This window comes from Pollachius pollachius (genome assembly GCF_949987615.1).
Source record: "Pollachius pollachius genome assembly, chromosome: 10".
Lineage (NCBI taxonomy): Eukaryota > Metazoa > Chordata > Actinopteri > Gadiformes > Gadidae > Pollachius > Pollachius pollachius.
The window spans coordinates 3,975,828-3,988,302 of NC_136943.1; the positions used below are offsets into that span (position 1 = coordinate 3,975,828).

At 41.0% G+C, this 12,475-nt stretch overlaps 1 protein-coding gene across 1 annotated transcript; it reads right to left on the reverse strand.

Moving 5' to 3' along the window:
* Positions 1 to 423: 423 nt before the first annotated feature.
* Positions 424 to 5,130, reverse strand: cxcl14 (chemokine (C-X-C motif) ligand 14). The gene is made up of 4 exons (XM_079745420.1): positions 4,823 to 5,130; positions 4,009 to 4,114; positions 1,877 to 1,990; positions 424 to 1,780 (listed from the first exon to the last, which is right to left on the reverse strand). The coding sequence occupies exons 1-4, from the start codon at positions 4,884 to 4,886 to the stop codon at positions 1,765 to 1,767; spliced, it is 300 nt and encodes a 99-aa protein (XP_079601546.1). The 5' UTR covers positions 4,887 to 5,130; the 3' UTR covers positions 424 to 1,764.
* Positions 5,131 to 12,475: the final 7,345 nt, after the last annotated feature.

The window sequence follows — 12,475 nt, forward strand, 5'->3', positions numbered from 1 at the left end:
ATATGAAAATAATCTTTAATATGCCTCTAAATAAACCTGTATGTGAAGGCTGTTGAGAATCGGATTGATTTGGTTCACACACACCTAACCCTAACCCACAGACCCCTAATGTGTGGGTATAGTAGTATTATCTAGCTGTACAGTATAGTAGTATTATCTAGTAGTACAGTATAGTATTCATTTATTATATAGTATTATCTAGGGTTAGGGTTAGTATTTGTGTTATCTAGGGTTAGGTATACTAGTATTTTAGGGTTAGTATTAAGTGGTATTAGTATTATCTAGGGTTCGGGTAGTATTATCTAGCAGTACAGTATAGTAATACAGTATATTATTATCTCGGGTTAGGGTAGTAGTAATAATAGTATTACAGCTATTCTTAATAACGGAAAAACCAACACAGCCGAAGCATCCACACTTTATTGTTTTACACTTAAAGAAAGTTAAACACAAACACTAAAACTCAGAATACATTTATCGTCCTATGCTAGACGAGCTAATAACAAAAAAAACGGTATTTCCAAAGGCTTTATATGTTGAAGTCTTATTTAAAACGAGAGCAACGCACATTAAGTAAAGAAAATATGTTTAAATATACTGTATATATATTCTGAAATCTATATCTATAGAAATATAAACATTAGAGACATTTCACAATATATTGAGGAAACCGCTACCATGAAACATAAGCATGAGTTTATTGAAGTAGTGAAGAGAATAGGATATGCTAAGCATGCGTTTTCAACAAGTTGTTATTCTAAAGGCCTTGTTCTCAAGGTTCTATATTGTTCTATAATTCTATATTTATTAATATAAGTAGATTGTTACATCACATAGATCATTTTAAGAGTGCAAAAAAATGGCTTTTCAAGAAGATTGATGGATGTTGACACAAATGTCATTATTTGCATTTTTAAGAACAATTCCCGAGTAAAGATTCAAGCGTTTTTATTGTCTGCATGTAGAAATGGCTCCACCCATCCTGGATAATAGAGTTTGTAGCTCCGCCCCTGCTCATATACCCAAACCTTTCCCTTGGCCAGTCCAGGCTCTACACATACACAGTGAAATCCCAACATATACATGTATGTTGCTTTATTATATCTCCAAATTATATTTCCAATTGATCAGATTCTTTCACGTTATTCAGTTTCAGGATTTGCTCGGCAGGTCGATTTGGGGTTGGAAACGCTTAACTGCTTGTGGTTAAGGTTAGGGTTACATTCATCACAGGAAAGGGCTGTGATATTATAAACTCTATACTGCCCCTTGTGGTTAAGGTTAGGGTCACATTGATCACAGGGATGGGATGTGATAGTATAAACTCTATACTGCCCCTTGTGGTTAAGGTTAGGGTCACATTGATCACAGGGATGGGATGTGATAGTATAAACTCTATACTGCCCCTCGTGGTTATGGTTAGGGTCACATTGATCACAGGGATGGGATGTGATAGTATAAACTCTATACTGCCCCTTGTGGTTAAGGTTAGGTCACATTGATCACAGGGATGGGTTGTGATAGTATAACTGCAGGCAGCTCTGATCATCGACCAGCAGATAGGGGTCGGAGCACAGGGTCCGGGGTTAAGTTTTACATGTAGCGTTAGGGTCTTGGGTTAGGGTCCCAATGTAGAGTTAGTGTCTTGGGATAGGGTCTCGATAGTTAAGGGTAGAGTTAAGGGTAAAATGATGTGTTGTACTTCACAGTACACAAGCCTACGGTTGTTTCATCCAAGTATCGTGATCGTAGAGCTGAGATGCTCTAGGCTTCATAGACCCTGCAAATACAACACAACAGTCATTGTATCCGCTTCACTCATGATATATCATATGGTGCATTGTTGGTTTCCAGATGTTTTTCCATGGTACCGTACCTGTGTTTGTCTTTCCAGATGCGGAACCACTTTACTAGGTTCTTAGTGCTCTGGAGTTTGGGGTGCAGGCAATACTCCTGACCTTTGAACCGAGACACGTTCTCCATGGTGACGCTATGGGCACAGAGACACAGATGGACAGATGTTTATTAACAGACAGAGATACATATTAACAGACAGAGACACAGATTAACAGACAGAGACACAGATTAACAGACAGAGATACAGATTAACAGACACAGAGATACAGATTAACAGACAGATACAGATTAACAGACAGAGATAAAGATTAACAGCCAGAGGTACAGATTAACAGACACAGAGATACAGATTAACAGACACAGAGATACAGATTAACAGACAGAGACACAGATTAACAGACAGAGACACAGATTAACAGACACAGAGAGACGCATTAACAGACAGAGACACAGATTAACAGACAGAGACACAGATTAACAGACACAGAGACACAGATTAACAGACAGAGACACATATTAACAGACAGAGACACAGATTAACAGACAGAGACACAGATTAACAGACAGAGACCCAAGGCATTTTTATGCTGCCAAGCAGATACGGACGCTGCTGGGCAGATGTTACAGTTTCCCCGTCTTGCCTGTGTTAAACCAAGGGGTACATTCCCCTTCGTTAGGAGTGGCTTTCTTCATTCATTGGAGCAGGTTGGAGTACGCACGGAGAGTAGACCTACTTAGAATAATTAGCATACTCTGAATGTTTTTTAATTTTTTTATATTAGAGCCACTTGCATGCAAGAATGAGTAGACTTCATCTGAGTGTAGGCTAGAAACGCGATTTTATATTTACAATTGCGAAAAACGCCAACATTGCAAGTTGATGATTCAGTGCAGAACTTTTTACAAAACATTTAAAAAAACAAAACGACAAAGAACGACCATTTGTTTTTTATCCAGACAAAAGCCTTGTAAGGAAAGTTCCTCTGCTAATTTCTGGGTGGTCACGCCATCTTTCACCGTCTTCTTTAAATGCGACTGCATCACCTCCTCTCATATGATGGTCAGCGGCTCGCGGTTTTCACCGTTTCTTCAGTTAGACCTACTCATGTTTATGTCGCTGCGTTGTCTCTGTTGTCTGGACGACCAGTTGACCTGCTTTCTCTCAGCTTTTTCCTGCTTTTAAAACTCCAGGCTGTGGGTCGCACATTTTACGTCATCAACACCTCTAAATCCTGCCCCTGGTGCTGCAATGCCGTCTAATCGCATTATCATGAAAATGGAACCCCCAATATGTGTTAGGTCTGAGAGGGTTAATTGGGGTGCGAAATGAAGACGGTATATTACCTTGGTCAGGGTAAACGCGCGGACCATGCCGGGAAACTTGTTCAAATAAGACAGGTATATTTGGCCGTGTAAAAACTCTTACAGATGAACAGACAAAGAGATACAGATGAACAGAAACAGGTTAACAGACAGAGACACTGATTAACAGACAAAAACATAGATTAACAGACAGATTAACAGACGCAGAGACACAGATCCCAGACAGGGATACAGATTAACAGACAGAGATATAGGTTAACCGACAGAGACATAGATTTACAGACAGATTAACAGACAGGTTAACAGACAGAGACACTGATTAGCAGACAAAAACATAGATTAACAGACAGATAAACAGACACAGAGACACAGATTCAGGACAGGGATATAGATAAACAGACAGGGATACAGATTAACAGACAGAGATACAGATTAATAGACACAGAGATTTAAAAAAAATGGTGCTTCAGGAAGGCACTTGAATAGTGCTTGTACATTTCAGTCATTTTTCTTTTCATTGAACTGAATGTTTACTGACCTTATTGTGTGACAGAATGGTTTTCAACTGTACACGTTTTACATTACATTGAATACACATTGCACACACATTTCCATGGACATTGTAACTGTATATTTACTTATGTCTCACACCACAGTGAACAGAAAAGGTACCCAGCACAATATAATACAGGATACATGAATTATAGGTCAGCTGATGATCAGCTGAATACAGAATCAACTGAATACAAAATCCTCTAAATACAAACAAAATCCTGACAAGATCACCTGAATTCATATCACGTGAATACTCATCACCTGGGTACTCACAATATCATCTTCTCGTGGCAGAAGGGGTGTTTGGGTTTGATTTCCAGTTTCTGGACGTCCTTGTAACGAATCTTAGGACCTTTCCTGGTGCATCGGCACTTATAACCTGTAATAAAACCTGATTATGAATATGAATGTAGTAATAACCTTTTATAGTTCATATCATTTAGTGTTATAACCTGCAACAAAACCTGATTATAAATATTAATGGTGTAATAACCTATTAATGTATATATTACTTAATGTTAGAACCTATTATATTTGATATTACTTGATGTTATAATCTATTATAGTTCATATTATTTAATATTATAACCTATTATAGCTCATATTACTTATTGTGATTTAGAACCCAACTATTGCAGTTCATATTGCTTACTGTTATAAAATTGGGAACCCAACTATTGTAGTTCCTATTCAGAACTACTGAGATATCAGCCGTAGTTTAACAGTAGTTTAACAGTAGTTTAACGCTGGTTTAACAGTAGTTTAACACTGGTTTAACAGTAGTTTGACACTGGTGTGACACTGGTTTAACACTGGTTTAACAGTAGTTTAACACTGGTTTAACAGTTATTTAAAGGTAGTTCAAACCCGGACTGTCCGCAGGATAGGAGTTTGTTTTCTGTTTAAAGTAACAGTCCGTGTCCGTCTGACTACATTAGACATGATGTCTCTGAGTGGAGAAACGGATGAGAAGTGTATAACCTTTAGTTATAGAAGTAAGAGTAAAGTATTGTACCTTCTGTCCTCAAGAAGAATAAATAAAGTATTTTACCTTCAGTCCTCAAGAAGAATAAGTTAAGTATTTTACCTTCAGTCCTTAAGAACAATAAGGCCACGACACAGAGCAGCAACACCACAGCTCCCCGGTGCATGGCTGAAGTTCGAAAAAAAGAAGAAGAAAGATCTCCGCGACGCGTTGGGAAAGAGACGAACCGATCAGCAGCGAAGGGAACGGAGAGGACGGAAACCCAAGAGAATGGAACACTAAGAGAAGAACCTTAACCCTGAGAGAACGACTCAAACATCCACGAAGAGAGGCGATCTGGTCCTTTAATAACTCAGCCCTCCGGGTCGGGAGAAACAACGATCCTCCTCTTTCTCCCTCTGATCCACAACACTCCCTCTCTCTCTCTCTCTCTCTCTCTCTCTCTCTCTCTCTCTCTCTCTCTCTCTTCTCCCCCTCTCTCCCTCTCCCTCTCTCCTCTCCCTCTCTCTCTCTCTCTCTCTCTCTCTCTATCTCTCTTCCCCCCCTCTCTCCCTCTCCCTCTCTCCTCTCCCTCCCTCTCTCTCTCTCTCTCTCTCTCGCTCTCTCTCTCTCTCTCTCCCCCTCCGTCTCTCTCTCTCTCTGGAACACTTTTAAGAGCAGTTCGCTGTCCTCCGCTCATTAATATGCACAACTAGACAGCGAATCACACGTGTGTGTGTGTGTGTGTGTGTGCGTGCGTGCGTGCGTGTGTGTGTGTGTGTGTGTGTGTGTTGCCTGCAGAGAGAAGTAGAGACTATGAAAGAAGGATGGTGAGAAACGGGTTATGAAAGATCAGAAACACCTATGTAATATAATATAATATACATATGCATTATATATAATTTGTGTGTACATTTATATACATATTTGTATTAATATGTATATTTTGTGTTCCAAATATGTATAGTAAGTATATAAATAGTAGGCCTAAGTGATTTGTGTGCATGTGTGTATATATATATTATATCTCTCATATATGACGAGTGTGTGTGTGTGTGTGTGTGTGTGTGTATATATGTGTGTGTGTACGTATGTTTGTGTGTGTGTGTGTTTGTATGCATATTTATGTGTGTATGTGTGTGTGTGTGTATATATATGTGTATTTGTGTGTGTGTGTGGGATATGAGGTCAACAGGAAGCAGCTGTAGAAAGTCTAAACATTCCCGCTCGTTCCCATGACGATGATGAGGACCGTAGATTTTATAACAGACTGGCTCCGCTCCTATCACTCTACTCCAATAGCTCTATAGCTCTACTCCTATAGCTCTATAGCTCTACTCCTGTAGCTCTACTGCTATAGCTCTATAGCCCTACTCCTATAGCTCTATAGCTCTACTCCTATAGCTCTATAGCTCTACCTCTATAGCTCTACTCCTATAGCTCTATAGCTCTACTCCTATAGCTCTATAGCTCTACTCCTATAGCTCTATAGCTCTACTCCTGTAGCTCTACTCCTATAGCTCTATAGCTCTACTCCTATAGCTCTACTCCTATAGCTCTATAGCTCTACCTCTATAGCTCTACTCCTATAGCTCTATGGCTCTACTCCTGTAGCTCTATAGCTCTACTCCTATAGCTCTATAGCTCTACTCCTATAGCTCTACTCCTATAGCTCTATAGCTCTACTCCTATAGCTCTACTCCTATAGCTGTGTATAGAGGGGCGTGGCCTGCAACATTATTGCACATTAAGAGGCGTGACCCGGGGCCTTCTGCGGTAGGAATGTGTATAAAGGGGAGTGGCATGCAGGAGTAATTTGTATAAAGGGGCGTGGCCTAGGGCCTCATGCAGTAGTAATGGGTATAAAGGGGAGTGGCATGCAGGAGTAATTTGTATAAAGGGCGTGGCCTATGGCCTCATGCAGTAGGAATGGGTATAACGGGGCGTGGCCTGCAGTAGTGATGTGAATAAAGGGGCGTGGTCTGCGGTAGTACTGTGTATAAAGGGGCGTGGCCTGCACTCTGTTCAGCATGTGTGTTTATCTATTTCTTACCGCTTCCTTTTGACAAGGTCCAAAAAGTGTATTGATGACAATTTAGTGGTACATCAATAGCCCGAGGTTGTGAACCCCTGCTGTTTAATGTATGTCTCGTGTTTTCAACAACATGGACATGTTTTTGTGAGCCGGTGTATTATATAGGTCAGGGTTCTAGAGGCACGCCATCAGAGAGCCCAGAATCATGAAAAAACTCCTCAATAGTTAATGTGGAAAGACATTCCACAAATAGGAACCGGGGCTCTCCGTCGCTGACCTGGGATTTATATATGCTGATCAACTTCAATCAGGAGAGACCCGTTAACTAACAAACACAACTTATTGATACAATATGCTATAGGGCCTTAGATAAGTGTTCCCTGGTTTACATCCATATATAATATATATATATGTACATACATATTAAATATATATACATATATAATGTGCTATAGAGCCGTAGATAAAGGTCCATGATGGATCTCTGGTGAAGTCTGGTCTCCTAGGTAAGGTAAGGGTCAGAAGTAGAGTTAATGGAGAAAATGGAGAAGAGTTAAGGTATGGGTTAGAAGATGAAGAAGAGTTAAGGTAAGGGTTAGAAAATGGAGAAGGGTTAAGGTATGGGTTGGAAAATGGAGAAGAGTTAAGGTAAGGGTTAGAAGTAGAGTTAAGGTAAGGATTAGAAGATGGAGAAGAGTTAAGGTAAGGGATAGAAGATGGTGATGAGTTAAGGTAAGGGTTATAATATGTAGAAGAGTTAAGGTAAGGGTTAGAAGATGAGGAAGGGTAAAGGTAAGGGTTAGAAGATGGAGAAGAAGATGGACTAAAAACTAGGAGCAACAATATTTACAGTAAAAAGAAGCAGAGGGGGCAGGTGTAAATAAGTTATTTTAAGAGTTATTTTGTGTTTTAGGCTTGGAGCCCAACAGTCAGTAAACAGGGTTAGGGTAACAGTGGGTAAACAGGGTTAGGGTAACAGTGGGTAAACAGGGTTAGGGTAACAGTCAGTAAACAGGGTTAGGGTAACAGTGGGTAAACAGGGTTAGGGTAACAGTGGGTAAACAGGGTTAGGGTAACAGTCAGTAAACAGGGTTAGGGTAACAGTGGGTAAACAGGGTTAGGGTAACAGTGGGTAAACAGGGTTAGGGTAACAGTGGGTAAACAGGGTTAGGGTAACAGTGGGTAAACAGGGTTAGGGTAACAGTCAGTAAACAGGGTTAGGGTAACAGTGGGTAAACAGGGTTAGGGTAACAGTGGGTAAACAGGGTTAGGGTAACAGTCAGTAAACAGGGTTAGGGTAACAGTGGGTAAACAGGGTTAGGGTAACAGTCGGTAAACAGGGTTAGGGTAACAGTGGGTAAACAGGGTTAGGGTAACAGTGGGTAAACAGGGTTAGGGTAACAGTGGGTAAACAGGGTTAGGGTAACAGTCAGTAAACAGGGTTAGGGTAACAGTGGGTAAACAGGGTTAGGGTAACAGTCGGTAAACAGGGTTAGGGTAACAGTGGGTAAACAGGGTTAGGGTAACAGTGGGTAAACAGGGTTAGGGTAACAGTGGGTAAACAGGGTTAGGGTAACAGTCAGTAAACAGGGTTAGGGTAACAGTGGGTAAACAGGGTTAGGGTAACAGTGGGTAAACAGGGTTAGGGTAACAGTCAGTAAACAGGGTTTGGTTAACAGTGGGTAAACAAGGATCTAATAATGAATGATAACTGAGGAGAGTTGGGGCTACCGCTAAACATAGGCTAACCATATATTCAACCTTTCAGTCCATTGGAGGGGGCTAGGTCAAGGGACATTTGTAGTTTGATGGACCGAACAACGCAACGTGTGAAAATGCCTAAACAGCGCTGCCACAGGCTGCTCCTCTGTGCAGTCATCAAGTCGTCATACTTGATCAAAAACTGCTCAAAATGAGATAAACTATCGTGATTGTTCCGACCCGGGCTGTAGGGGAGGGCCATCTGTCACAGCAAATAAAACATGAGCTAGCAGGCTGGTCCAGGGCTAACAGAGACTGGTCCTGTCCCCATGGAAACGGGAAGGTCTGGTCACCCCAGGGCAGGAAGTGTAGGAACATTACAGATTACAAACATACTAATTACTGCCTGTATTATACATACCCAAGTTTACTGCCTGATTTTTAATATGCAGAAAACATCTTAGTGTCTGTATTATAAATACACTAGCTTACTGCTTGCTTATTATATATACATCAGTTTACTGCCTGCTTATTATTCTACATTCACTAGCTTACTGCCTGTGTTATGAACACAGTAGCGTATTGCCTGCTTTTTACTGGAGATAAATGTTCAGCAACAATGCAAGAGCTGGAGGTGTGGTGACGCAGCCATATGCTGGGTGAGAGAGGAAGAGGTTAGGGGAGAATGATGGGAGTAGAAAGGAGATTATCTCATTCACTGGCTCCTCTCGACACATAATGACCGTCCATTCACTCTGACTCATTCAGCCGCCGGTCAGGGTTGGGTTGGAGACTATTGATGTAGAACAAAGATGGCTCGCAGCGGGCTGACGGTAGCGCCGCTCCTTATCGCTCCCGCACGCATATAGGACACAATTATAAATACATGCTCGCAATAAGTTCATACCTAAAAATAACAAAACCATCTTACCGTTTGTAGAATATTAGGTATAATGTAATTAAATAAGAGGCTAACTAACCCTAACCAAATCCCAAGATCCTACCTGTGATTTATAATATCAAACGTGAGGTTTAAATTTTCATTTTGATATTATCATTACCAAAACTGAGATTATAATTATTTAGATGCAAAACAATATTTTGAATCTAAAATACATAATTTACGCGTATGCTGGTTTCGTTAGATATTACGCTACATATATATTTTGTTATGGTTAGAGTTAGCACCATGCTAGGCTTTGGTTTGATTTAGCACCATGCTGGGCTAGGGTTGGCCACATGCTAGGCTGGGGTTTTCTGTGTCAGAGACACACACCCACACACACACACACACACACACACACACACACACACACACACACACACACACACACACACACACACACACACACACACACCTATAGACATCGTGCGAAAATGATAATCCCTAGTAATGCGATATCCAAAAAGTGAAGAGAGGGAGTGGAAAAACTAAGAAATCCACCCTAAAGTACACCACTAAACACTTGGAGAGTGGTTTACCCTAACCCTAAGGTGCAGATTAGAAAGCAAAAGTACAAACTACAACTTGTATCATGTATTAATATTAATTATACTAATATCAACTTGTAAAATATAGTTTATGAACTTGCATAGTACTAAGAATCAACTTGTAAAGTGTAGTTTATCAACTTGTATAGTACTAAGCATCAACTTGTAAAGTGTAGTTTATCAACTTGTATAGTACTAAGCATCAACTTGTGAAGTATGGTGTGTTAACTTCACAAGTTGTAGGTCAGCAAGACTTCCAGCAGCACAACTGGTCCCACTGAAATGAATCAGAGCATACAATTGGCTGCAGTGTCCCACTGAGATTAATCGGAGCATATGATTGGCAGCAGAGTCAACATTGCCCTGAGTGACCAAATGACAGCTGACAGATGATGAGGCTAATTGGAAAACTAATGAGGTCGAGAAATCCAACCTGGAGAGAGACAGAGCGTGAAAGAGAGAGAGAGACACAGAGAGAGAGAGACAGAGACAAAAATTAGAAACAGAGAGTAAAAGAGAGAGAGACAGAAAGAAAAGAGAGACAGAGAGAGAGAGACAGAGAGAGAGACAGACAGAAAGAGAGACAGAGAGAGAGACAGAGAGAGGTAGAGAGAGGTAGAGAGAGAGAGAGAGAGAGAGAGAGAGAGAGAGAGATAGTTCTCGGACGACACAACTGTGGTTGGACTTATCTCAGAAGGAGATGAGACAGCCTACAGGGAGGATGTCCAAAGACTGGCAGTGTGGTGTTCGGTCAACAACCTCATCCTGATCAACACAAAAACAAAGGAAATCATTATAGACTTCCGTAAGAACAGTGCAGCGCCCCAACCCCTACTCATACAGGGGGACCGTGTGGAAAGGGTTTCAGACTTTAGATTCCTGGGCACACACAACACAGAGGATCTCTCCTGGATTACAAACCCCACCACATTAGTCAAGAAGGCCCAGCAGCGACTCTACTTTCTGAGGATCCTCAGGAAAAACAACCTGGAGGTGAAGCTGCTGGTATCCTTCTACCGCTGCTCCATCGAGAGTGTCCTGGCGTACTGTATAACCACAGGGTTATACAGTGGAAAGGAAAGCCTTTCAGAGGGTCATCAACACCGCCCAGAAAATCACCGGTTGCACACTTCCGTCCCTGAAGGTCGTCTTCAGCTCTCGGTGCCTGGGCAGGGCAGCCAACGTCCTGAAAGACCTATCCCACCCTGGAAACAGCCTGTACAGGTCTCTCAAAGCTTGAAGGAACAGACTCAGAGACAGCCTCTATCCCATAGCCATGCGTGAACTGAACATTGAAAAATAAGAATAATTCATTTACATTCAACTATTCATTTCACAAGCACCTTAAAACATTGTGAAATGACAGCCTACAGAAATGACTGCTGTGTCCAGCAGAAAACTGGACACAGCAGTGTTGTCCAGTTTTTTGCACTCTTTAAAAACTGGACAACACTGCTGTGAAATACCGTTTACATCAGCTGCTATTCTTATTTATCTGTATTTTTTATCCTTATTTGTTATTTGCATATTTGATTTTTTTGTTCATATAGATGTTTACCTTTCTTGTATATTTAAAATGTTCTTGTGATTCACACCGTCTGGATTGCATTACATTTTTGGCTATCATCAGTTGGTCTGTGGGTCAGAGACCCTAACCCTAAGCCTAACCTTAACCTGAGGTGAGGTGAGCAAAGAGTGTTTTAAAATGGGATCAATTAGCAATTTTTTGTAAGCCCATGTTGTGAGTAACGGAGAAAAATATCTTTAAAATATTGTTTCAAATGGCCACGAGCGTTACTGAACATATCAAAAGACATCTACAGGCTGCAAGGAATCCACAAATGTTACTTCCTTCGTCCTACAAACCTCTACAGTCTCCATCGTGTCCAAAAATGGGACTACACGATGACACGCAAATTCGTGTAGCGTTATATCTTTGAATGTTTTATCTTAAGTCTAATCATTTTCAATATTTTTGGGGTTTGGTAGGGTTTTGGGTTAAACACCGCCCTCTAGTGGCGGGGTAGTCCGCTACAGCAGTGAAATAGCGCCCCCTAGTGGCGGAGTAGACGGCTACAACGCTCCTTGCGCTGTCCTGGACGACCATTACCAGGAGAAGTAACGCCAGAAGCAGTTGAGCTACTTTTTCTGAATTACTTACCCATTTCTTTTTCCGGCTTATTGTTTTGTACCTGTATGTGTATTTTATGCCAAACTTATTTCTGCATTAAAATAAACGAATTCCCTGTTATCTCCAGTCCCTCCAGAAAAATGCAGCGTTTTTTTGTGATTGTTGCGGCCAAAAATCCTTGATTATGCGGCACGTTTTCTTAAAAAATGCGATGAAATATGCGGCATATTTATGCAATTTTATGCGATGAAATTGCGGGAACTTGCAAAAATTGCTGGAATTTGCGAAAAAATGCGGGAACTTGCGAAAAATGCAACTTTTCGAAGACATCACGTCGCGTAATTACGTCACTTCATAACGTTTCCATGGCAACAGGGGGAAATGGCTGCTCTTGTGTGAAGTAAACGCAACATTTTTC

What these genes read in the sequence shown, in the direction of transcription:
- cxcl14 (XM_079745420.1), bottom strand. Translation starts at nt 4,886, where the DNA reads ATGCACCGGGGAGCTGTGGTGTTGCTGCTCTGTGTCGTGGCCTTATTG. An exon ending in ATTGTTCTTAAGGACTGAAG is followed by an intron (nt 4,115 to 4,822) that starts GTAAAATACTTA and finishes GTTTTATTACAG; the next exon opens with GTTATAAGTGCCGATGCACC. An exon ending in TGCCACGAGAAGATGATATT is followed by an intron (nt 1,991 to 4,008) that starts GTGAGTACCCAG and finishes CTGTGCCCATAG; the next exon opens with CGTCACCATGGAGAACGTGT.